At 52.1% G+C, this 23794-nt stretch overlaps 1 protein-coding gene across 1 annotated transcript; it reads right to left on the reverse strand.

Annotated features, from left to right (window-relative positions):
- Positions 1-494: 494 nt before the first annotated feature.
- FOXO4 (forkhead box O4) lies at positions 495-10362 on the reverse strand. Its single transcript, XM_051967880.1, has 4 exons — positions 9746-10362; positions 9391-9511; positions 2351-3494; positions 495-2078 (listed from the first exon to the last, which is right to left on the reverse strand). The coding sequence occupies exons 1-3, from the start codon at positions 9922-9924 to the stop codon at positions 2361-2363; spliced, it is 1434 nt and encodes a 477-aa protein (XP_051823840.1). The 5' UTR covers positions 9925-10362; the 3' UTR covers positions 495-2078; positions 2351-2360.
- Positions 10363-23794: the final 13432 nt, after the last annotated feature.

Consider the following 23794-nt stretch of genomic DNA (forward strand, 5'->3'; position numbering starts at 1 on the left):
GAGGGACCTGCCATAGCATCCAGGGACCGTGGCCGTGTGACCTTGACGCTGTTGATGTGAGCGTGGATGGAGAATTCACCATTCAGAGGGAGCCGGGGCCTACTGGTAGGGAGCTGCTGTGGGTTCTGAATGAGAAAGCTTTCTAACGTGAACTCGGTCACCCAACTATGGGACAAGGTGCCTTGGGAGGCCTTCCTGCCAGAATTAATGGGTCTTTAAGGTTCTTTCCAACACCTGCTGGGGTCGCGGCCCCCTTGACGGGATGAGGACAGAGTTGGCCCTAGAAGGTAGGGGAGAAGAGGGCCAGCCTCCACGGGTGTCCAAAGATAGAGCGTGAGGGTGAGGCAGCAGAGGCTTGCTCGAGGCCCTGGCGTGTGCCCTGGTCACACTTAGCTCCCCCGGCACAACTCTCCTTTCCTCTCCTGGCCACATTCTGCAGCCATTCCGTCCCAGCTCTCCCAGGTGGGCAAGGAGGCAGCAGAAAGCTGGGCCACTTCTAGATATTTAGCTATTTATTTATTTCTTTATGTTTCCATTTATTTATTTATTTATGTCTCCATTTATTTAATTTAATCATTTGACACACTTTCTCACTTGGATCTAGTACATACATACATTGACACAATCTGGGCAGGACCCAGGACACGATGGGAACCCACAGCAGGGAAGGGCGGGGGACTGTGCTGAGGGAGCTGGGGGAGGAGCTGGCCAGGGCTCTGAGGAGTGAGGTCTCTGGACACCCACCCGAGTCATCCCCCAACTGTCGGTGGTGTTTGGTGTCGGTGGTGGCGTTGGTGGTGGCGGCGGCGGCGGTGGCGGGAGCAGGAGCAGGAGCAGCAGCAACAATGGCGGCGGCGGCAGCAGCAGCAGCAGCAACGGCGGTGGCAGTGCTGAATCCAGTGCCCAGGCCGGAGCTCCCAGGGCTGGAGGCTGCCCCTGGAAGCGGGGCACTTCGGCTCCTTCCTTCTCCAAACACGTGGGGGATCCTTCCCTAAGCCACCACAGGCCTCCCCCCCCCCCCCACAGCCCCCTGGGCCTTCCTGGGATTGGCTTCTCCCCGGGGAGACCAGGCCGGTCCATCTTCCTGCAGTTCCTCTCCCCCTTTTTTCCCTGGGGCTTGCCAGGGACTGCCTCTCCTTCCCTAGCATCCGGATGTGTCTGTCTGTCTGTCTGTCTGCCGTCTGTAGTGTTTGCCTTGTGTCACGATTATAAAGCCTTCACAAAGAAAAGCGATCCCCCCCAATCCCTAGCACCTTGCCTCTCTGTTAAAATCTCTATACTTGTGTTTATATATCGTAAAAAGTTTATAAAAAGCTTTTAGGTTATCTGCAGCTTTCCAAAGAGTTGCCTTGGCCTGGCTGGCTACTCCACGGCTCAGGCTTGGGCCCTCCTCTGTCCCTGCCCCCACCCACCCCCTGTTCGGGGGGTCACTGCATAAAAAAAAAAAAAAAAAACAGGTCCTGGCTGACCGTGGCCGGTCCGGCTCGGCTGAGCGAGTGAGCGGAGCGAGCGAACGAGGGAGGGGCGAGCGAGCTCAGCCCAGCGTAGTGGGGCTCAGCCCGGCTGAATTTAGCTTAGCTCGGTCCGGCCTAGCCCGCCGGTCCAGCCCGGCCCGGCCCAGCCTGCCTGGATAAAGCTCTCTACAAAAGGTCCTGCTCCCAAAGGCAGGGGTAAGGCCACTAGCGGCTTCACATTCCCAGGAGCACTGCCTGCCCCGGCAGCAGCCCCAAAGCCTTTGGGGGAGTGTGTGTGTATATGCGTGGTGAGTGTGTGTGTGTGTGTCGGCGCCCGGGGACGCTCTTATGGGGGGGGCAGGGGGAAGGGAACAGAGGCAGAGGGTGGCTCCTGGGAGGGGGGAGGGGGGCCTTAGCCCCTGTTGGCACAGTGAGAATAACCCCCTCCCTCCCACCCCTCAGATACCCCTTGAAAGCAGTTGGACATGTAGAAGTCCCCCACGCCTGGACCTGAGGGGCTCTGGTCCCGGGGGAGGGACCAAGGGTAGGAAGGAAGAGGGGACATTCTCAGCTCCTTCTTGGGGGTAGGGGCAGGGGAAGGAGCTCCCAGCTCCGGTCGGGGACCTGTTGAAAGAGAGACAAAGACAGAAATGGAAGGGTGAGAGAGAAGGCCACCTGGGGCCCTGTGGACCATGTGGACGAGTACCACTGCCCTCTGGGAGGAGAGAAAGACAGGAAGCCGCCGTTCCCCGCCCCTCCCCCTTCCCCGCCCCTCCCCCTTCCCCTCCCCTCCTGCCCCACCGCCTTCCTCTCCCCACCCCTTCCTTTCCCTACCTCCTCCTCCTTCCCCCCGTCCAAGCTAGTCCCTGCACCAGCTGGCCGTTGGGTTCTCCTACCTGGTCAGACTTAGCTGGGGACCCACGAATGGGTAGAGGGCTGGGAGCTGTTAGGATAACTGGGGGCTCCCGAACCAGGCTCAAAGTTGAAATCCAACCCTTCCCCCCCATCCACTAGGTCGCTGATGATGTGATCCATGTCACACTCCAGGTTCTCTATGTACACGTCGAGGTCCAGGTCCTGGGGCATTTGGTCTTGGTCTGTAGCTTCGTCAGAGAGGGGGGGCCCCGTGGGCTCGGGGGCCTTCGGGACGGGAGTGCTTTCCATGCCCACAGGCGGTGCCATCAAGGCAAGGGCAGGAGGCAGAGGGCCGGGGCCTTGGCTCTCCAAGGGCTTGGGGCCCAGGCTGACTCCTGGGGGCAGTGGGCTGGAAGCAGGCAGCCCCCCGGGCAGAAGAAGGGCTGAGGGTTGGGGCAGGATGGGATCCACTTGGGTCATAAGGATATCGGTGGAGGAGGGGGAGTCAGAGGTGAGCAGGGCCTCCAGAGTCTGGGAGCCGGAGAAGCGCCCTTCCCCAGGTGGCAGAGCCCCCTCGGATGGGCCAAACAGGGGCCCGGTAAAGGCGGCTGGGGGCCCGGAGCCCCCAGCGGACTGCAGGGAGAAGCCCGAGGCGGCACCCTGGGGCAAGAGGGGCCTCGGGGTGGTGAGGTTGAGCCCATCCAGAAGCTCCAGCTCCTCGTTGACTGTGGGGGGCACGTTGCCCGGGTAAGCGAGTGAGGCCAGCACCTCCTCCTCGGCCACCCCTCCTTCGGGCTCGGGTCCCAGTCCTGTCCCCATGGGGGACAGTCGGGCACTGGCCATGCTGGCGTTGGAGCTGCTGCGTGGGCGGAAGGCCGTCCACACCTCGGAATCATCCGGGCTTCTAGGGCTGGGGCTGCCGGGCCATTTGGGGTAGTAGGCCCCAGGGCTGCCGGGGCCCGGGCCCTCGGCCCCCTCGGGCAACGTGGCCGTCTTCTTCTTGGAGGCCTTGACCCGGCCTCGGGTCAGCTTGCTGTTGTTGTCCATGGAGGCCGCCCTCCTGCGTGGGGCCTTCCCACTCCTGCCGCCCTCGGGGTTCAGCATCCACCAAGAGCTCTTGCCCGTGGCCTCGTTGTGGACCTTGATGAACTTGCTGTGCAGGGAGAGATTGTGCCGGATCGAATTCTGTAGGGACACAAAAAGGGGCGGTGGGGGGTGGGGCGGTGGTCAGGAACCAGGCTCCCGAGGCGACTGGCCCGCTCCCAGCTCTGCTGACTGCGATATGATGGGATCCCTGGGGAGGCTGGGAGCTAACCCTAAGATCCTCCCTTCCCGGGCCACCCGGCCAGCTGGCCTGGCCCAGCCCAACCCGGCACAGAATGTTCTCATACCTGGCCCCTAGAAGCTCCAAGTGCTCTCTGCCCCTAATTCCCCTTCCCACGCTCGGGGGCCGAGCGGAACGGGGAAGGCTGATGCAGCACATTAGAGGAGGACACGGAGTTTCTGGACCAGCAGACCGTTCCGCTGGCCCACTCCTCCAGCGCACGTTTCAGGGGACTTTCGGGGGCGAGGACATACCGAGGGGCCAGCGGTGTGCCGAAGCGGAAACTTCGGCAGGCCGCGACCGCTCCCCGGGCGGCTGGCTGATGCCCCTGGGCCTCCGTCACAGCCTCAGTTTCCTCCTCTGTCGAATCGGGAGAATCTTGCCCATGACGTAAGCCCTTAAGGGGCTCGTGCCGGCCCCCAGCATTCTCCTCTCAGACATTCTTCCCCAGATGCTGTGGCAGATGGCGGCAAAGCAGGGTTTGGTGCTCTTGGAAGGAGAATTAACATTCCAAACCAAACAGCTGCTATTTACTAGCTAAGGAGCTTTAAGCGAGTCCCTTCTTTTGGGACCCTGGGGGAGCCGGAGAACGGGTGGGCGGGCCGCCCCCTAAGATCCCATCCACCTCGACATCTTCTCCGGTGACCCGAAGGGTGCCGGGAAGGCAGTGGTGGGCGCGCACCTGAAGCACTGCCGGTCGAGGCGGGATTGGGAAGGGAGGCCTAAGGGTGAATCGGGGTCCAGCTCTGCACATGACCCAGCCGGGTGACCTCCTCTCCCTCAGGCGGAGGCCCAGTCCCCATTCAGAGAAGAGGGGGAATCGTACTTGGGCCCCGGGTTGTCGTTAAGGCCGACGCGCCCATGTCAGCTGCTCTGCCAAGCTGGCACTCAAGTGAGACTGCCTGTCATCACTTTCATTAAAGAAATGAAGGCAGGGAGGGATGAACTTTGAAAAGAAGGGGCAGCTCGGAGGAACAGATACAGGATGGGCCATGCGGCCCATCCCAGCCATGTGACCCTGAGTAGATCACTTCATCTGTCATCGTCCCAGGCAACTCTGAGCCAGATTTACAGATGGCTGGCTGACGAGTTAGTGGAGGGAATGTCTATACCAGGAGAGGAGGAGAAGGAGGAAAGGGGGGAGGAATAGGAGAAGCAAGAGAAGGAGAGAGAGGGGAGGAGGAAGAAAAAGGAGAAATGAGAGGACAGAGGAGGAGGAGGAAGAAAAAGGAGGAGAAACGAGAGAAGGAGAGAGAGGAGGAGGAGGAAGAAAAAGGAGGAGAAATGAGAGAGGGAGGAGGAGGAAAAAAAGGAGGAGAAACAAGAGGAGAGAGGAGGAGGAGGAAGAAAAAGGAGGAGAAATGAGAGAAGGACAGAGGAGGAGAAAGAAAAAGGAGGAGAAATGAGAGAGGGAGGAGGAAGAAAAAGGAGGAGAAATGAGAGAGAGAGAGGAGGAGGAGGAAGAAAAAGGAGGAAGAAAAAGGAGGAGAAACAAGAGGGGAGGAGGAGGAAGAAAAAGGAGGAGAAACGAGAGAAAGAGAGAGAGGAGGAGGAAGAAAAAGGAGGAGAAATGAGAGGAGAGAGGAGGAGGAGGAAGAAAAAGGAGGAGAAATGAGAGGACAGAGGAAGAGGAAAAAAAGGAGGAAGAAAAAGGAAGAGAAATGAAAGAGGGGAGGAGGAGGAAGAAAAAGGAGGAGAAATGAGAGGAGAGGAGGAGGAGGAAGAAAAAGGAGAAACAAGAGGAGAGAGAAGAGGAAGAGGACCCTGGAGAGGGAGGAGGAGGAGGAAGAGAAGCAGCAGCCACTTCCAGAGGGGATGGACACAATCCTACAATCCTACAGCTTTCCAAAAGTCCCATGAAGTACAACATTAATCCCAAGGCTGAGCCAGTTCAATCTTGAGCCTGCTCTCCAAATCAGGATTCAGAACTACCTCAAGCCAGGATCTCATAATCGCTAAGATTTCTAACTCATTCACAGACACCTACTATGTGCCAGGCACTGGGCAAAGCATTTTATAAATTTGCGCTCTCAGATCATCCTCCCAATAACCTTGTACTCCCATTTTACAGAGGAGGAAACGGAGGCAAACAGGGTAAGGTGACCTGCCCAGGGTCACACAGCTACCAAATGGCTGAGGTTCCACTTGAACTCAGGCCTTCCTGCCTCTGGGATCAGGTGGCATCTCTCAGGGCTCTAGTCTACAAGAGCATATTGGGATGGCTAAGCCCCCTGCCAAAGACCTGCTTCTCTTGCCTCCCGTTTCCTCCTGTTTGCCCCTTCCACGTGGCCCTCGGGCCGCCTGGGCCAGTTTCTGTGGCCATCCCAGCCTTTTCCCAGTCTCGCCGTTCTCCTGTGTGTAAAGCTCTGCCTTCTCTCCATGTTTCATCCCAAGGCTCACCTCCTCCTTGAATACCCTCCCTGTGTGTGTGTACTCTGGGGAAGTGACTGCTGGGAGCCCCAAGCCAGCCTTCCAGGCCAGCCGGCCCACACAATTGGGCACTTCATGGCTGCTTGCTGGAGCTTTCCCCTCCAAGGTCGGCCTCCACCTCTCCTGTGTGGATCTGGCATGAATGTGCTCGGTTATTTTCATCGCGTCCGGCTCATCCGCTCCAATTGAAGGCAGAGTCTGCTCTGGCCTTTGGGGGGCCTTTGGGGAGCCCAGCTCGCAGCTCAGGGCCTGGCACACAGTATGCCCCTAATACAGGCTCGTCCACCAATAACCAATCATTCGGTGACTTCCAGGCTTTTGTCCCCAACTAGATAGGAAGCTCCCTGAGGCTGAGCCCTTCCCCTAGTTCTTCCTCCTGGGACTGAGCCCTTCCCCAACTTCTTCCTCCTGGGGCTGGGCCCTTCCCCTAGTTCTTCCTCCCTTTGGTGGGTCTGTCCAGCTGCACATCAAAGGCCAAATGCGAGCCATTTCTCTCATCTCGGCTGATTGGCTAATTTTCTTTTCCTGGGTGATGGGGAGGGGAGAGGAAGAGATCCCTGGGGTTCCATCAGTTTCTAGGTGCCCCATCCCAGCTCTGCCAAGACTGATGTCAAGACTGGGAGTCAAGGAGGGAGAGCCTTTCCACAACCCCTCCCCAAGTCAGTTTCATCCAGGTCTTCTAATCCAATTCTCTCACTTGGCAGTTGGGGAAAGTGAGACAAGTGGGGGGGGAGGGGAGGAGAAGGAACTTGCTTAGTTCCCACTTCACAGACTGAAGAGGCAGCACCAACTGGAACTGAGAGAAGCCTCGAGAGCCCTTCCTGGGAAGGGCATGACCTTGACCTTGACCTGTACCCACAATATTCCACCAGACTTGAACCCCCAACTTGGTCAAGAATCCTAAAGCTCTCGGTGGCTCACTTTCCTCCTCTGTAAAAATCACAGGAGGACTTGCAGAAACTCAGGGGTCCCACGGAGCAGCCTTTTCCTCATCCAACCCTTTCCAAGTAGCCAAAATTAGAGGCTCGATTTTAAAGATAAGGAAACTGAGGCTCAAAGAGGGGGCCCTTTCCCAGGCTTCTAGAGGGAGAAAGCGTCAGAGCTGGACCTTGCGGGCACTCGGGATTAAAACTAGGCAAGTTCCCTCCAGCTCCAAGGATCTGAAATTCTGTTGCCCCAGGACATGGAGACTCTGGGTGTGGGGGAGGGGCCCAGAAGGGCTTCACGCCGGAGCCCTGTTCCCCTAGCCTTCAGCCTGCCTCATGACTGCTTGCTTCACTGATGAGATGGCTTTTTTTTTTTTTTTTTACTTTTTTTCCCATGTTCCTTTTGGGGATACTAGGGTGAGGGCACCAGTGCTGCCATGGCCACCCTGATACTGACTGACGTCATCTGAGAAACCCCCCCCTCCCTCCCCGCACCTCCTCAGCCAGGCTAGGCTCTTAGCAACACGCACCACAAAGCTGAAGATTCTGGGTGAGGGCAGAATGAACCCTGGGCTGGTCACCGGACCCCACGCTCCCTCCAGCCTCTCGGCCCATCCTTTCCTCCCCTCTGGCTCTCCCAAGAGCCAGCTGCCTGAGGAGGCCACGGCCTGACCCTCCCTGTGGCCCCAGAAACACACGTCTCCTCCAAAGTGGGCGCGGGCAGCCTGATCCCCCGGGATCCCATGGGACCCTCCCGGGCTCCAGACTGGGGGAACCTAGTGGTGGGACTGGCCATCCCGGAGTCGGGAAAAGCTGAGCTCCAGCCCCAGGCGACACTTAGCCGGCTGAGTGGGGGCCGATGGCTCGCCCTCCTGGACCTGAGCTTTCTCATGTGTCGGAGAGCCACCACCCCTGGGGTGTCTATGTCACAGAGCTGCTGTGATGTTCACAGGAGCTCATGTTGGTAAGGAGCTCAGGAAATGTCACTTATCCTTATGATCAAATTGGGTGGCAGCCAAAGAAGCCAGTTTCAGCTCCCCCTCCCCATCTGTGCCCCCCCCCGGGGGGGGCTCAGTCTTCCTATGGCAGGTGGGATGGTAGGGCCATCTTGGGCTGGGAGCCCCTCACCCCTCAGCTGGAGAAAGAGGAGAAACCCCTTCAAGCCTGAGCAGTCAGCAACCAGTGGCCCTTCCCAGACTCCACGGCAGGTCATGTGAGAAGAGCAGTGATCTGTTTGGGGGTGCAGACTAGGCTACCTGAGAGGGGGGCTGGTCGGATAAGCCCAGCCTTTCAGTCTACCAGCACTTGCAGCACTGATCAGCCTCGCACTGAGTAGGCCTTCAACCTTAGGGACCGGACCTGAGTCTCTATCTCCTATGCCCAGGAGCTGGTGATTAGCCTGCCCTTTGTGCCAGCTGCAGGTGCAGGCTGCCACAGCTGGTTGGGAAGGGGGGGTATCCAGGCAAACGCCTGTCATGGTGGCAGTGACAGCAGCGGCAGCGGAGGGAACCTTGGAGAAATCCACACCACACCACTACCCCCACTTCCCCTCCACCCCCCTCTTTCAGGGCTGTAGCCCAATTAAGCCTCGGGAGCCTCAGTTTCCAGGCCTTCTCTAGGGAGGCGCCCCCCTCATTCCTTATGAGGAGAAACCCTGCTGCTCAACCCCTTCCCCCCCCATCATTCTGTACTGATGCTAAGATACCGTGCCTCAAGGTAACAACCTAGAATTTGAGACCTAGAAGGGCCCTTCCCCATCATCGCATGGATGAATGGGCGGCGAGCCCCTCCGCTGGCGTGCCCGGGACAGTTCAGGCAAAGGCCCGACCGGGCGGCAGCCCCGGGCACAACAGGTGGTGCCCGCAGTGCCGCCTCCCCAGGGGCTCTCCTCGGCCCCGGAGGGGCTGCGATCTTTGCCTGCCTGGCTTCTCCCCCTCGGGCCCTTCCTCTGCTGAGCCCCCGAACGGATTTCCCTCTCTGCCACCTCCCCCCTCGGCCCCCCCTCTCGGGCCCCCTCCTCACCAGGGCCAAAAGAGCTCTGCAGCAGCACGTCCCCACCGAGGCAGCGGCAACGGCGGCAGCGGCGGCGGCGGCAGAAGGAGGGCAGGGCAGGGCAGGGGAGGGGAGGGGACGGCAGGGGAGGGGACGGCAGGGAAGGAGAGGGGAGGGCAGCGCAGGGCAGCCGTCGCCCCCGTCCGCCCGGCTTTGCCCGCCTGTCCGGGGCTGCGAGGCAGGGGAGGGGATGTAAGGACGCCCTCCCCGTCGGTGCGGTGCGGCACGGGGGCCAGGACTGGGCTGCGGCACACAGCTGGCAGGGGGTGGGGGGGTGAGGTGGGGGGGTAGGGGGGAGAGGAGAGAAGGCGAGGGGAGGAGAAGCTGGGGGGGGGGGGGGACGCACTACCTTCCATCCGGCGGAGCTGTTGCTGTCGCCCTTGTCCTTGAAGTAAGGCACGGAGCGGACCATCCACTCGTAGATCTGGGCCAGTGTCAGCCGCTTCTCGGGGGCGCTCTCAATGGCCTGGCTAATGAGCTCGGCGTACGACTGGTTCCCCCAGGCGTTCCGGCGGGAGCCACCCTTGCGGGGCCCCGTGGCGGCAGCGGCGACGACGGCGGCGGCGGTGGCAGCGGCGGCGGCGGTGGCAGTGGCGGCGACGGCCCCGACGGGGGCCCCTAGGCGGCCGGCGGCTCCGGGACCCCCGCCGGGCTCGGGCAGCGGCGGCCGCGGCGGCGGCGGCGGCGGCGGCAGTAGCAGCAGCGGCGGCAGCGGCGGCCCCGCTTCAGGCCGCCCCTCGCGCCCCAGAGTCGCGGGCTCGGGCCGGGGAAGGGGCCATGTGCACGAGCGGGGCCGGCTCTGGGGCTCAAAATCGGGGTCGACGTCCAGCGCGCGCGCCGTCCCCGGCCCGGGCTCCCCATCCCGCTGGCCGCCGGACTCCATGCGTGGTGGGGCTGGCCTCGCTCGGGGGGCTCAGCACTCCGGGGGGCCGGCCCGGGGGGCGGCAGCAGGGGTGAAGGGGGCCCGGGGCTCCCGGCCCATCCCTCCTCCTCCTCCTGCTCCTGCTCCTGCTCCTGCTCCTCCTCTTCCTCCCCTCGGCGGATCGGTGGCTCCGGCCGGCTGGCCGGCCACGAGGGGGGCGCCTGCTGCCTCTGCTGCCCCGGCTGCCCCTGCTGCCCCGGCTGCCTCTGCTGCTGTGGCGGCGGCGGCGGCGCCCCGGGGGCTCCTCCCCAGACGTGCCTGCAAGGCTGCTAGTCCCTGGAGTCTGCCCGGGCCCGGGCCACTCTCAGCCAGCCTCTCTTCCCACTGCTGCCGCCGCCGCCGCCGCCTCCTCCTCCCCGGGGCACCGAGTCACGCATGGCATGGCTCTTCTTACCCCCTCCCCCGGCCGGCCCCCACTCGCCCCTCCCCCCGCCCGCCCGCGCCGGCCCCCGCCCGGCCCGGCCCTCGGGCCTCGGCCCCTCCGCCCCGGACCCGCGCCCTGAGCACCCCGCGCCCCCCAGCCCGCCTTCCCCTTTTGTTTTGATCCCACAAGCAGCACCCCCAGCCTGACGTCTCTGTTTACCACTCGCCCGAGGGGCCCTTCGCGCATGCTCTCTCCGGGACTCCTCCCGGGTGCTAAGGGCGGTGTACTACAATTCCCAGCGTGCTCCAGGGCCACGGTCCGGCTGGGCCCGCCCCGCCCCGCTCCTCCGCGCCCCTCCCCTCCCTGCCAGTCCTAGCCTAACTGGGCCGGACGGGCAGCTGTGGAGGAGGCCGAAGCTCAGCAGGAAACCTCCTGTGTGCTTGGGCGGCCTCTCCTCCTCCCGACCCCCTTCAGCCTCGCTTCAGAGGTGCGAGAGTTGCCAAGGGTGGACTGGCGAGTTAGGATCCGCGAGTCCATTCCTTTCATTTGGCAGGCAGGGAAACTGAGGCTCCGAGGGCCGAAGCCAGTCTCCCAGAGTCAAGCAGAGGCTCGAGGACTCGTGGGCAGAAGCGGGCTTTGAGCCCAGCGCCCTTGCCTCCAACCCCTGGGCCCTATACCATAAGTGCCAGCTGCCCACGAATGGCCATGCTCTTGCGGCCACTTTGCTGGCACTGGCACGAAGGAGCTTAAAGAAGGCCCTTGGGCATCGTCCAGCCCACTCCTTCAGGGGACTCGAGGGTGAGGTGGGCCCAGAGTCATTCTGTGACTTGCTTGAAAGTGGCAGCTTAGCCACCTGCAAATGCAAAACTCCCTGCTCCAGGAAGCCACCATTGCTTCCGAGCCTTGCCACTCACTGTCTAGGAGCCCTCAGCCAAGTCACCGACTCCCCGGAGCTCGGCTTCTTCCCTCAGACCAGCTGACCTCCGAGGGCTCATCCACTGCCAAATACATCAAGTCTACATTTTGTTAGGACCCAAAAGACATCTCCCAAACCACACAAACCAAACTCGTTCCAAAATCCCATTGTCATTTGTCAATAGTGGACAGAAAGGGGGGCTGGTCTATCTGTCGGCTGGAACCCTTATCTCAGAGGCTTCAGACTGGGCTGCTGAGCTTGGAGAGCGTATATATTGGGTCCCCTGGGCATCCCTTCATCCAAGTCTTCCCATCTTTATTCATGTCCTTGTTACAGTATTTGTCTTCTTGATGGCTCAGACATATTCCAAGATAGTTCTGTCATTCCTCAGTCAATATTTCCTTTCCAGGGTTTTGTTATCCCAAATAACACCCCGGAAAACTTTGGGACGGCCGGGGGTGACAACCCAGTAGCTTTGGTTGCAGAGTTCCAAATGATTTTCCAGAAACAAATGATAGTGTCCAGCTCCTCCATGTTGTGAAACTTCAGGAAGTAGTTTACTTTCTGGGATGCCTTGACTTCTTCACTACTCACTTGGCTTTCAGACCTTCCCATGACCTTATCGTGGTCTCTATAAGGTCCCCAGCAGCCTCTCATTGGACAGATCCCATAGTCTTTGTTCCGGTCTTCATCCTTTTTTGACTTCCCTGTAGCACTTAGCAGTTTCAGTTGTTCCTTCTCCTAGATCTCCTCTCTGACTCTGACTAGGAGCCGCCCCCCCCCCCCCAACTCCTAGTTCACTTCCTATTGCTCCTTCATGGGTTGCCAAGCCTTCCAAGCCTTTAAGTTGGTTCTTCCCCAAGAGTCTTCTCCTCTCTTGATTCTTCCTCCTGGGTGACCTCCTTCACTTCCATGAGCCTGCAGCAATACCCTGATCTCACTTCAGATTCAGAACTTCATCTCCAGCTACCCAAAGCTGGAGCCATGTCTACCTGGATGTCCCACCTATAGCGCAAATTTAGCACCCCTGAGACCAGGCTGAGCATCTTTCCTCAGACACCTATGGCTACTCAATATATTTTTTTTATGGGAGCCATCCATATTCAAACTATTATACAGGTTGGCATCCAGCAATGCTCGTTGCCAACCACTTGTATTTATCCATTCACAGAGACTCTCGGTGGTGGAAGAGACCTCAGAAGCTGTCGAGTCCCATGTTGTCACCAAGAACCTACAATCTGACCTTCAAGTGGTCATCCAGCCTCTGCTTGAAGAGTCCCAGGGAAAGGGGGGCTCCATCAGCTCCTGAGACAGCCACCCACTTGGGGATAGCATTGATTGGGAGGGAGTTTCTCCTAACCTCCAGCCTAAATCGCTTCTTCTCAACTTCCCCATTGCTCCCCCTCTGTCCACCGGGCCAAGGAGAACAAAACCGATCCCTCTTCCGCATGAGAGCCCTTCAGATACTTGAAGAGAGCTCCCATGTTGCCTCTGAGACTTCTCCAGGCCAATATATCCTTTTTGTTTGTTCAGTCGCATTCAGTCATGTGGCCCCATTTGAATTTTCCTGGGTAAGATACTGAAGTGCTTAGCCATTCCCTTCACCTCATTTTACAGATGAGGAAACTGAGGTAAACAGAGTTAACTGACTTGCCCATAGTAATAAACATCCAAGTGTCTTACTTACTGAGTGAGTGTCTTACTCCATTGTAGTGTCTGAGACCAATCAGATTTGAACTCATGAAGATGAGTCTTCCTGATTCCAAACCCAGTTCTCGATCCACCACGCGACCACCTAGCTGCCCCAGTTCCTTCTACCAATACAGCGTGGACTCAAGGTCCTTCCCCATCCTGGTTGTTCTCCTCAAAAAACTTGCCGGCTTATCAATGTCCTACCTAAAACATAGTACCCAGAACCGAAGACTTGAACGACTCCATTTGGGGGCCAGCCAGAGCACTCTGTCATCCAGTGTTCTAGCTTTGTGACATCTGCAAATTTGATGAGCCTGCCATCTGTGCCTTTATCAAGAAGAATAAAACACAGAGAGCCCTCCATGGAACACTCAACTGTAGATCTCTCTCCATAACATATAGCCATTAATAATAACTGTTCTTTGCCTCTGGCTACTCAACTAGCTCCCAAATTCAAGTCTCACGTAGCCCACTTATCTCCCTTTTCCCCTGGAAATAGCATGAGAAAGTTGGTCAAGTGCTCTGCTGAAATATAGGCAATTATATCGGCCCCCATTCTACCAACTTCATCACCATTGAGAAAAGGTTGTAAGGTTAATCTGCCATGATCTAATCTTGGGGGCTTTGGGGGATCACTGCTTCTTTTTGTAGATGGTCACTAACTAGCCTTATAATGATGAATGTGTTCGGGGATGCCCACCGGCATGTAATATTCTGACTCCATTCTCGTTCCTTCTGTTGAAATTTACCTTTCTGCCATCCTCCCACCCTCTGCTGAGCTCTACAATTTCTCACTGACCAGTAGCTGGCTTAGCAATCATATCTGGCAAGTCTTTCGGCAACCTGGGCTGGTCCCTTGCTATCTATTGCCTTACTTATCTTGAGCATCAACTCCCTCTTAGCCATTTTTGTTCTGTCTTTTCCAGTCCAATGATCCTTCTTGGGTCTCTCTCTCTCTCTCTCAATTTTTAACACATTTTTTATTTGTCTTTTCTCTTTCATCAGTTATTGCCCTCTCGACCACTACAAGCAGTAATTCCCCCCCACATTTCCTGGATGTTCCTATCTCCCCCCCACACACACCCCCACTAAACATTTTGAAGAGGACCACTGGCTTACTCTTGTGTGCTGTGCTTAGTTTTCCACACTCTGAGCTTTGAATCCAGCCAGAGCGATTCCTACGGAGTCCTGGCTTTCAGTTTCTGCACACGACTCTTGAAAATCTGAGTTCCTTGGTGAATTTCTTGTCTATCAGGAAGCTTTTATCACTGTCCCGGTGAAAGTTGATAAGGATCAGGAACTGAGGTGGGGGCCGTGGGAGTGGCCAGAAGGGGATCTGTTGATGCTGCTTGATATGAAATCACCAAAGATAGTACAACTAAAAAGTCCTGCAACTGGAGGCATGAGCTGGTCAGACTGGGCAGTACTTCAAAGCACACTGGGAGCAAATTAGAGCTGCAATCTTGTTACTGTCGAAGACAGTAACCATGTGGAGAGACATGGTTGAGAGAGCTAGCTAATAAGTAAGAGTGGTAGGATGCTTTCTGAGTACTCCAGGCTGGGGTCTGGCCATAACAAATTAGAATGAACATTTCTCTGGTGGTCTAAACTTTGTAAAGGCTCTACCTTATCACAGTCTCCTAAAGGACAGAATGCAAGGATTATCTTTATTTTACAGATGAATAAAAGGTTCAAGAAGATCAAGTGACCTATCAAGGAACACATCACTGGGAAGGGGTCTGGATTGGGAACCAGAGAATTGGTATGGAAATCCTCATTTGGCCACTTACCACCTACTTGGGTCTGGGCCCTACCTGTAACATGAGGGGTCTGGAATTCCCAACTTCTAAGATTTCTCCCAGCTCTAAATCAATGTTCCTCAGTGTCTGGGACAGGACCATAGATTTAAAATTTCAAGGAACACTGAAGAGCACTTCACTATGGAAGATTTGAAACCAGCTCTCCTGGTTCCCTACCTAGCATGCTAGTCACTATCCCACTCATGAAAAGAATCATTACTTTGGCTGGTTTTAAAAACTTGATTTTTTATTTAGGAATCTATTTACCAAAGGAAAATCAGGAATTATATGAGCAAAATGACAAAACACTTTCCACACAAATAAAGTCAGATTTAAATAATTGGAAAAAATTAAGTGCTCTTGGATAGGCCGAGCAAATATAATAAAAATGATAATACTCCCTAAACTAATCTATTTATTTAGCGCTATACCAATCAGACTCCCAAGAAACTATCTTAATGACTTAGAAAAAATAACAACAAAATTCATCTGGAAGAACAAAAGGTCAAGACTTTCAAGGGAACTAATAAAAGAAAAATCAAATGAAGGTGACCTAGCTGTACCTGATCTAAAACTATATTATAAAGCAGCAGTCACCAAAACCATTTGGTATTGGCTAAGAAATAGATTAGTTGATCAGTGGAATAGTTTAGGTTCACAAGACAGAATGGTCAACTACAGCAATCTAGTGTTTGACAAACCCAAAGATCCCCACTTTTGGGATAAGAATTCATTATTTGACAAAAACTGCTGGGAAAACTGGGAATTAGTATGGCAGAAACTAGGCATGGACCCACACTTAACACCGTACACCAAGATAAGATCAAAACGGGTCCATGATTTAGGCATAAAGAATGAGATTATAAATAAATTAGAGGAACATAGGATAGTTTACCTCTCAGACCTGTGGAGGAGGAAGGAATTTGTGACCAAAGAAGAACTAGAGATCATTATTGATCACAAAATAGAAAATTTTGATTGTATCAAATTAAAAGCCCTTTGTACAAACAAAACGAATGCAAACAAGATTAGAAGGAAAGCAACAATCTGGGAAAACATTTTTACAGTTAAAGGTTCTGATAAAGGTCTCTTCTCCAAAATATATAGAGAGTTGACTTTAATTTATAAGAAATCAAGCCATTCTCCAATTGATAAATGGTCAAAGGATATGAACAGACAATTTTGAGAGGATGAAATTGAAACTATTTCCACTCATATGAAAGAGTGTTCCAAATCACTATTGATCAGAGAAATGCAAATGAAGACAGCTCTGAGATACCACTACACACCTGTCAGATTGGCTAAGATGACAGGAAAAAATAATGATGAATGTTGGAGGGGATGCGGGAAAACTGGGACATTGATGCATCGTTGGTGGAGTTATAAACGAATCCAACCATTCTGGAGAGCAATCTGGAATTATGCCCAAAAAGTTATCAAACTGTGCATACCCTTTGATCCAGCAGTGCTACTACTGGGCTTATAAACCAAAGAGAAACTAAAGAAAGGAAAGGACCTGTATGTGCCAAAATGTTTGTGACAGCCTTCTTTGTAGTGGCTAGAAACTGGAAAATGAATGGAGAATCAATTGGAGAATGGTTGGGTAAATTGTGATATATGAATGTGATGGAATATTATTGTTCTGTAAGGAATGACCAGCAGGAGGAATACAGAGAGGCTTGGAGAGACTTACAGGAACTGATACTGAGTGAAATGAGCAGAACCAGGAGATCATTATACACCTCAACAACGATATCATATGAGGAGGTATTCTGATGGAAGTGGATTTCTTCGACAAAGAGAAGATCTAATTCAGTTCCAATTGATCAAGGATGGACAGAAGCAGCTACACCCAGAGAAGAAACACTGGGAAATGAATGTGGACTACTTGCATTTCTGTTTTTCTTCCCGGGTTATTTTTACCTTCTGAATCCAATTCTTCCTGTGCAACAAGAGAACTGTTCGGTTCTGCACACACATATTGTATCTAGGATATACAGTGACATATTTAACATGTATAAGACTGCTTGCCATGTGGGGGAGGGAGTGAAGGGAGGGAGGGGAAAAATCGGAACAGAAGTGAGTGCAAGGGATAATGTTGTAAAAAATTACCCTGGCATAGTTCTGTCAATAAAAAGTTATAATAAAAAAAATTTAAAAAGAAAAAAAAAAACTTGATTCTTCCAGCTGAACACTTTCTAACCTTTAAAGTACTATGGAGGAGATACCAAAACTCTTAGAGCAGTAGGTATACCAAAAACAAAACAGTTTTGTTGAGCTTGGGAAGGGGACCCCAAAAGTTTGGGGTCACAGACCGGTGTCCCGAGGTATCTCCAAAGAATCTGCAGGCTTGAACCCCTTTCCTAGTCAAGGGGAAGAGTTTGATTGTAATTGTAATGCCATTACAAACCGGGTAAATTCCCAAATAAATTAGCAAAAAAACAGAAGCAAGGAGACCTCTTTATCCAGCTTTCCATCATTGATGTGCTAATTCTATGGCCCAGAGATAGGGCCAGGGAGTGGTCTCTGAAATTTGGTTCTCACTGACCAGATTATCAATCAGCAATGAATTGAGGAATGGGCTATTCAGAATCAGATTGTTATTCTTAGACTGGGAATGTGGGAAGTCCCTGAGGCAGACTCCCAAACCAGAATATTTAGGATTACTGATTTATTGTTAGAACAGAAGGGCTCCCCCTCCCCCCTTTGCACAAAATCATTGCTCTATTCCATCAGTTTGAAGCTATCAAAGATTTTTGAAACTTGGTTGGGGGGAATATCTTGTATCATTGTACCGGTATCATCACTATCATGGGTATTATTTGCCCTAGGGGTAATCAGTTCCTAAGGTGACTCTTCACCCTAACCAAACTCACAAGTGACTGAGTTTTAAATTCAAAATGTTGCTTTCTTCCGTTACCTTGAGAAATCAGATTGCCAGGTGGCCTGGAATCTGTGTGTGTGTGTGTGTGTGTGTGTGTGTGTGGTATGTGTGTATCAGTTGATCAGCACATTCCCTTCCCAAACTGTCTGTTTCTGAAAGGAAATCAGGATCAGAAAGGAGCTTGGGGAGTACTGAATCACAGCAAAGGAAACTGGATGGTCTGCAAGGATAATGACATCAAGCCCGCCCCACCTGCTGAGGGCATCTCCGCAGGGCCACACAGGCTGCCTCTGCTCTAGAGGGGCTCCCAAGACTCCTGAACAGCCACCAAAGCTTCCTGGTCGGCCCCCCGCCTTTTTCCAGCGTCCTTCCAACTGAGCAACCCCCTTGCTGTTCGCATATGTCATTGACATGTTACAAATGTCCAAGATTACTGCTTATCTCTGCCAAGTCTCATTTAGCGTGGTAAAGGTTGGGAGCCTCCCCAGGCTGCTGGGGAGAGCAAACCTTGAGAGATATACTCTGGCCACACATTGACAATCATATTGGGGAGGGGGGGGCTCGGTTTGTTTACCTCGTCCATTTGGGATTATTTTCTCAAGTTCACAAGGGAACCTTTTTGGGGGAGATTGCCCCTCTGTTCTGGGACTTGTTAGAAGGCTCATGCAAAGGCTTCTGAGAGCCACATCTGAACAGGCAATCTAGCCCAGGGAGATGAAAGGGGGTAGTAAAGGGACCCCCCACAAAGGCAGTGTCGGACTTCTCCATGGGGCCCCTGACTCCTCAGCTCCTATTCGTGTATCCCTTGGCTATTCTGGTCTTATTTCATGAAGTGACATTTCTGGAAACAAATTTTACCCAGGATAAAAACAATATTAAGTGCAACTAGGTCCCGCAAAGCTATGCAAGGTCACCCTGTAACTCCCAATCCAAACTTGGCAGAACACAATCTGCAACAGGTTCTCAAGGGTGTTCTTCACCCCCCATCCCATTAGATTAAATTGGTCCTTGAAAAAGATACATGTGAGTTCCATAATGATCTTTTGTACTGCTATCTCATGTGTCTATGTAGAGAAGAAACAAGTGTTTGCAAGGCCAGTGAAATTAAGATATACAGGAACAAAGATGTTTTTACTCACCCCGGCCATGGCAAAGAAAAGACAGGGATGGGGGGCAATGGTATTTAACTGTTCTGTATTTTGAAAAATAAACATGAACTGCTGATCAGGGGAAGGGTCTTCTTTCCTCTCTATCACTTGTTCACTTCTAAAAAGGTGGTTTTTTTCCATGGGACGGGGAGATTTGGGTTCATGTCTTTCCACTCCCTCAGAGTATGTTGACTCCTGCTTTCTCTTTCTGAGGACTGAGAGACTCAGAAAATGTTTTCGCTTTTTCTGTGGAAGCAAGAGTTCTAAGGCACTGCCACTGGAAGTGCTTTAGCAGGGAGGAGCCCGGTAAGATTGACCTACCAGGAAGTCACCTGGGATAGATATCTTTCTGGTCTCCAGCCTCTATTTCCAGAGATGCCCTCCCAGCATGCTGCAGCCTTCCCTTCAGGGTCTGTGTAGTCAGTCTCTCTGTGGGTAGATTTCATTTCCATCTTGCCAACCTTTTCCTCTCATGAATCTATTCATTCACCTATTCTTTTCCTGTAATTCCCTAGCTCTCTCCTAAAAGGAAATAATAGGATTCTAGATCTTGAGCTGGAAGGGACTCCAGAGGTTCCCTCCCACCCTCATACAGATGATAAACTGAGGCCCAAGGAGGTTAAGGGATCTGTGTAAAATCACAATGGCAGGAAGTGTCAGAAGGAAAATTGGAACTCAGGTCTTCTGATTCTAGTGAGGGTCCCTTCCACTAAGCCACAACACCTCCTCTAAGTACAAACCTGCTTTCAAAAGAAGTCTTGCAAAATTATGAGTTGTTGGCTCTAGTCCAGCAACGGATCCCATGGCCAAAGTAAAAAGAGCCTGAGTTCCGAGACTCTTGGGAGTTCTGAGACTCTTGGGAGTTCTGAGACTCTTGGGATATACGTCAAAGCAGCTAACACATACTCAGCTGAAGTCTTGCTAAGTTTTTGCTCTGTCCTTAAGCCACTGACATCATGCAGCAAGAAGGCTCCTGCTCAGGACAGACATCAAAGTGGACACCGTCCAGTGGGGCCCCTGGAAAGCCCCGATCATGCACGCTGGGCAGGGCTGCTGAAGCAGAGCCTCTTGGTCCAGGACAACTGATCAGAACGAAGAAATCCTCAAATCAGCCAATCTTTCTAAAGCAAGTTCCCAAAGGGCTCTCAGTAGGTTATTCAATGGGACTTTTCAACATCCTCGGATGAGAGATATTAGGGACATGATCATCCCCATTTAAAGTTGGAGGAAACAGCTTCAGAGAGATTCACTGACTTGCTCGGGGTCACATAGTTAGGCAATATCTGAGGTAGGGCTTGCCAGCCTGTGAGTCTCCCACTACGCTCTTCTTCCATAAACCCGGCTGACATTGTGGTGGTCTGAATTTTAGGGCTTGAACCTCAAAGACCATCCAAGGGTCAGGGCCAGTCAGGGAAGAAGGGTTCAGGGGGTCTCAGGTGGGAGAGCCGAGGCAGGCTCTCCCTTCACCCCCGTAGCCTGTTCTACAGCTCATCCCATCACGTATTGGGTTCTCACTTTCTGTATGTGCCTGTGTGCCGGTTATTGCCTAATATGGAAGGAGCAGGATACAAGCAGCCCGAGATGGGGAAGGGGAGACTTAGGATCAATCCTCACCGTAGTTCCCAAGTGACAGGGAACAGTTGGTGCTGTCCACACTGAAACATGTCTTCCTCTCCCCAGACATGAATTGAGGTAGGCAACAAAGGAGAAATTGGGACATTCAGGTTTGACTTTTGTCCCAGATAGGGTGGAGTCGTCCTGCTTGGACAAATCATACACTTAGCCCCGGCTTGGGAATGACTTACCTGACTGATGGGGCCAGGAATATCTAAGGCTCCTTTCTCTTATCACCCTAAAACAGCTTAAACTTTGTGGCACGTGGGCCACATCCTTCCTTTCCTCCAAACCTCAACCGAATCTGGTCAGCTGGACCGGTAGAAACCTTGTCCAGTTGGGGGGGGGGCGCCAGAGGTAGATGTGGAGATCCAAAGCCATGAAATACCAGGTCCCCAAATACATTCGGGGTTCCAGGGGTTGGATGGCAGCTACCTAATTTAGAACTGCTTGGAAGAGAAGAGGAAGCCATCGTCTAGTGAAAGATAGACTTCCAGTTGCTGCTTGGGAGGGTAGGATGTGTACCTCTGATGTGTAGTGTTTAGGAGACAGGGTAGTGTGTGGGATGGGTGATTCTGGGGCCCTTTCCAGTGCAATAGGTCTTGCTTTTCAGCCACATAGGTCTCCCCGGTCACCTCAATGAAATTAAGAAAGAGCCTTTCTGTCCCAGAGCTGGAACAACCACTCCCAGGAAAGTTGTAGATCTGGCTAGGTAACTATCAGAGGGTGTGATCTGATTAGAAAGCGAGGGCTAGGGTCTGTGGGGAGGGGAAGTGGCTTGCTGAAGCGGCAGCAGATCTGTTTGGTGTTCATAAATAGCAAGGGTTGGGAATGTTCTCCAGAGGCTGAGGTACTCAGCTTCAGGACAAGCCAATTTCCAAAAAGTAAAGCTTTCGGGTCCCTGAGCCTCAGTTTCCTCAAATCAAAATGAGGGGGGTGGGGATGGGTTAGAGAAGCTTCAGATGGCCTTCTAGCTCTAAAATCCTATAGAATCTGCAGAGTCCATAGCTAGAGATCCTAAAATCTAGGTGATTCTTTATAAGAAATGGGAGATTCTGAAAAGCAAAAGCTCTGGCTGTACACTGACCAGCAATCTAAACGAGAACAAAGAAACCAATGTTGCCACACAGGATGCTCTCTGATGAAATAAATTTAGGGGATTTTATCGGGGGGAAAATCGAAGGAAGGACACATAACCAAAGATGAAGTCGGAAGAGTAAGCAGAATATGTTGGGAGAATGTCAAGAATGCCAGAGCCAGAAGTACCTGAAGCTCCAGAACAAGGATTAAAGAAAACAAAAAGGGCTTTTTTACCTCCTGGAAGAAGAATGGAGGGAGAGGCCATCTCCAGGGAGGTAAGAAGGTTCAGTGTTACCAAATGTCAGGGAAGGCAGATGTGCTTAACCAGTTCAGCCTTCCCCAAAAGAACAGTTTTAATGGATAACTTTTAGCTTAAGTTTCCTCAACCTATAACTGATGTTCAAATATAGGGGTGGGGAAAAAAAAGCAAAGAAGAAATGAGACTCATGAGAGGAAGAACAAGTGAAAACCTATAAAGAAGTCAAAGGAAAGCAGCATTAACAAAACCCACTTTTTTTTTCTTTTTTTTTATTATTATAGCTTTTTATTTACAAGACATATGCATGGGTCATTTTTCGGCATTGACGATTGCAAGACCTTTTGTTCCAATTTTCCCCTCCTTCCCCCCACCCCTTCCCCCAGATGGCAGGTTGACCAATACACGTTAAATATGTTAAAGTATAAATTAAATACAATATATGTATACATAAAACCCACTTTTTTAAAACCTCGAGTTAGTAAACAACCCAAAAGAATGGCTGTGAATGACCATCCACACGATTCTTGTCTTTTCTTCTTGCTAGATTGGTAACCAAAAAAAGGCTGGGGAGGAAAGCTGTGTATGAACTCTAACAGAATAAGCCCAACATTGCCACTGTCTTGACCATGAACTTTGTTACTGTTTGCTGTGGTCTTCATTTTTCCTCCTTCTCGGAGTCAGTCAGCACTGTGTGTTCTCTTCAGATTTGGCTTCCCGTGCTATTTTGTATTTCTTGGATCCCTCCTTACTTGTACCAGGAGAAGAATGTCACATTACAATCGATTTAACCATTCCCCAGTAGATAAGGCAACCTAGTTTGTTTCTAGTTTTGTTTCTTTTGCTATTACAAATAATGTTACCAGGGCCAGTTTTATACAGATGAGTCTTTGACTTCCGTGGGGTATAGGGCGTGAGTGGAAAAGTGGAACAAATACCTGACTGCAAAGGTATGGATGTTTTTGTAACTAGTTAGGTGGGATCTCACTTTCTTTCAGTGAGAGTCATGGTTTCCCTGCTTGAAAGAGAAGCAGAGATAACCTTAAGGGAGCAATCAACCAAATTAGGTAGAAGAGACAGCCTAAAGATGCTCCAAGTGAATTCAGTTCTTGAGGACAGCAGGAACTAGAGTTGAAAATACACATGAATACTGAGCAATCTTTGAGGATTGGTTCTGGAAGGTTCAAGACAGCTAAATAGTAGACTGATTTCCAAAGGTGGGAGAGGTGGGGGGGGGGGGAGTAGAGCCTGGCAACTACATATTAGTTACTTTGACATTGCTGCCTAGCAAAGTACTGGCCCAGATGATTAAATAGATGCTTTTTGAGCGTTTAAAATAAAATGTAGGGATCACCTAAAGCTAATGTGAATTTTAATAAGATTGGGTCTTGCCAAGCTAACCTCTTGTTATTTTTGGCTAGGTTTATCAAGGTCATTTGATGAAAAGGAGGGGGGGGGGGGATTCTATGAATATAGTGTTTCCTTGAGACCAGCAAAGCACAACCTTTAACCCACATCCTTCAATCTTTGGTCTTTCCAGATTCCTTATTCTTGTTGGTCTCAAACGAATTATAAGATTTCCTTGTAGTAATACATTAACATTTATTTAACCATTCTCCCGTTATTAGATATTTCAGTTGCCTTTTTTTTTTTTTTAATAGCACCGTGTGTTGCTAGGAGAATTGTCAAGCAGATTTTTTTTTTGGTTTGATAAAGAAAAATAAGAGATTGGAAAAAATATTTGTGGCAAATATAACAGAGCAGTTGATATCTAATAGATATAAGAAAACATTAAAAAGCCACAGTGATAATTCCCAGTTCACTATGAATACGTGGTCGAAGGATATGAGTAAATTATTTTCAAAAGGGGGAAGCATGAGCTGCTAATAATCATTTGAAAAGAAATGACCGATCTCAATAATAATCAAATAGCTGCCAAGTAGCCACCATCAGAAACGTCCGACATGGTGATTTGTTTTGTTTAGCTGCGTTTTCTTTATTGTAAGGAAGGAACATTGGGAAGAGACGTCAATATTTTTCACAAGAGCATCAACAAAATATTTTTAAAACTACCTGGT

The sequence above is a fragment of the Antechinus flavipes genome, chromosome X (genome assembly GCF_016432865.1).
Source record: "Antechinus flavipes isolate AdamAnt ecotype Samford, QLD, Australia chromosome X, AdamAnt_v2, whole genome shotgun sequence".
NCBI classification, from domain to species: domain Eukaryota; kingdom Metazoa; phylum Chordata; class Mammalia; order Dasyuromorphia; family Dasyuridae; genus Antechinus; species Antechinus flavipes.

Coding starts and splice junctions, on each gene's coding strand:
- FOXO4 (XM_051967880.1), bottom strand. CDS start 9,924: ATGGAGTCCGGCGGCCAGCGGGATGGGGAGCCCGGGCCGGGGACGGCG. Junction 9,512..9,745: donor GCGGGGCCGCCGCTGCCGCC/GCTGCTGCTACT, acceptor CGAGCTCATTAG/CCAGGCCATTGAGAGCGCCC. Junction 3,495..9,390: donor ACAGCTCCGCCGGATGGAAG/GTAGTGCGTCCC, acceptor GTGTCCCTACAG/AATTCGATCCGGCACAATCT.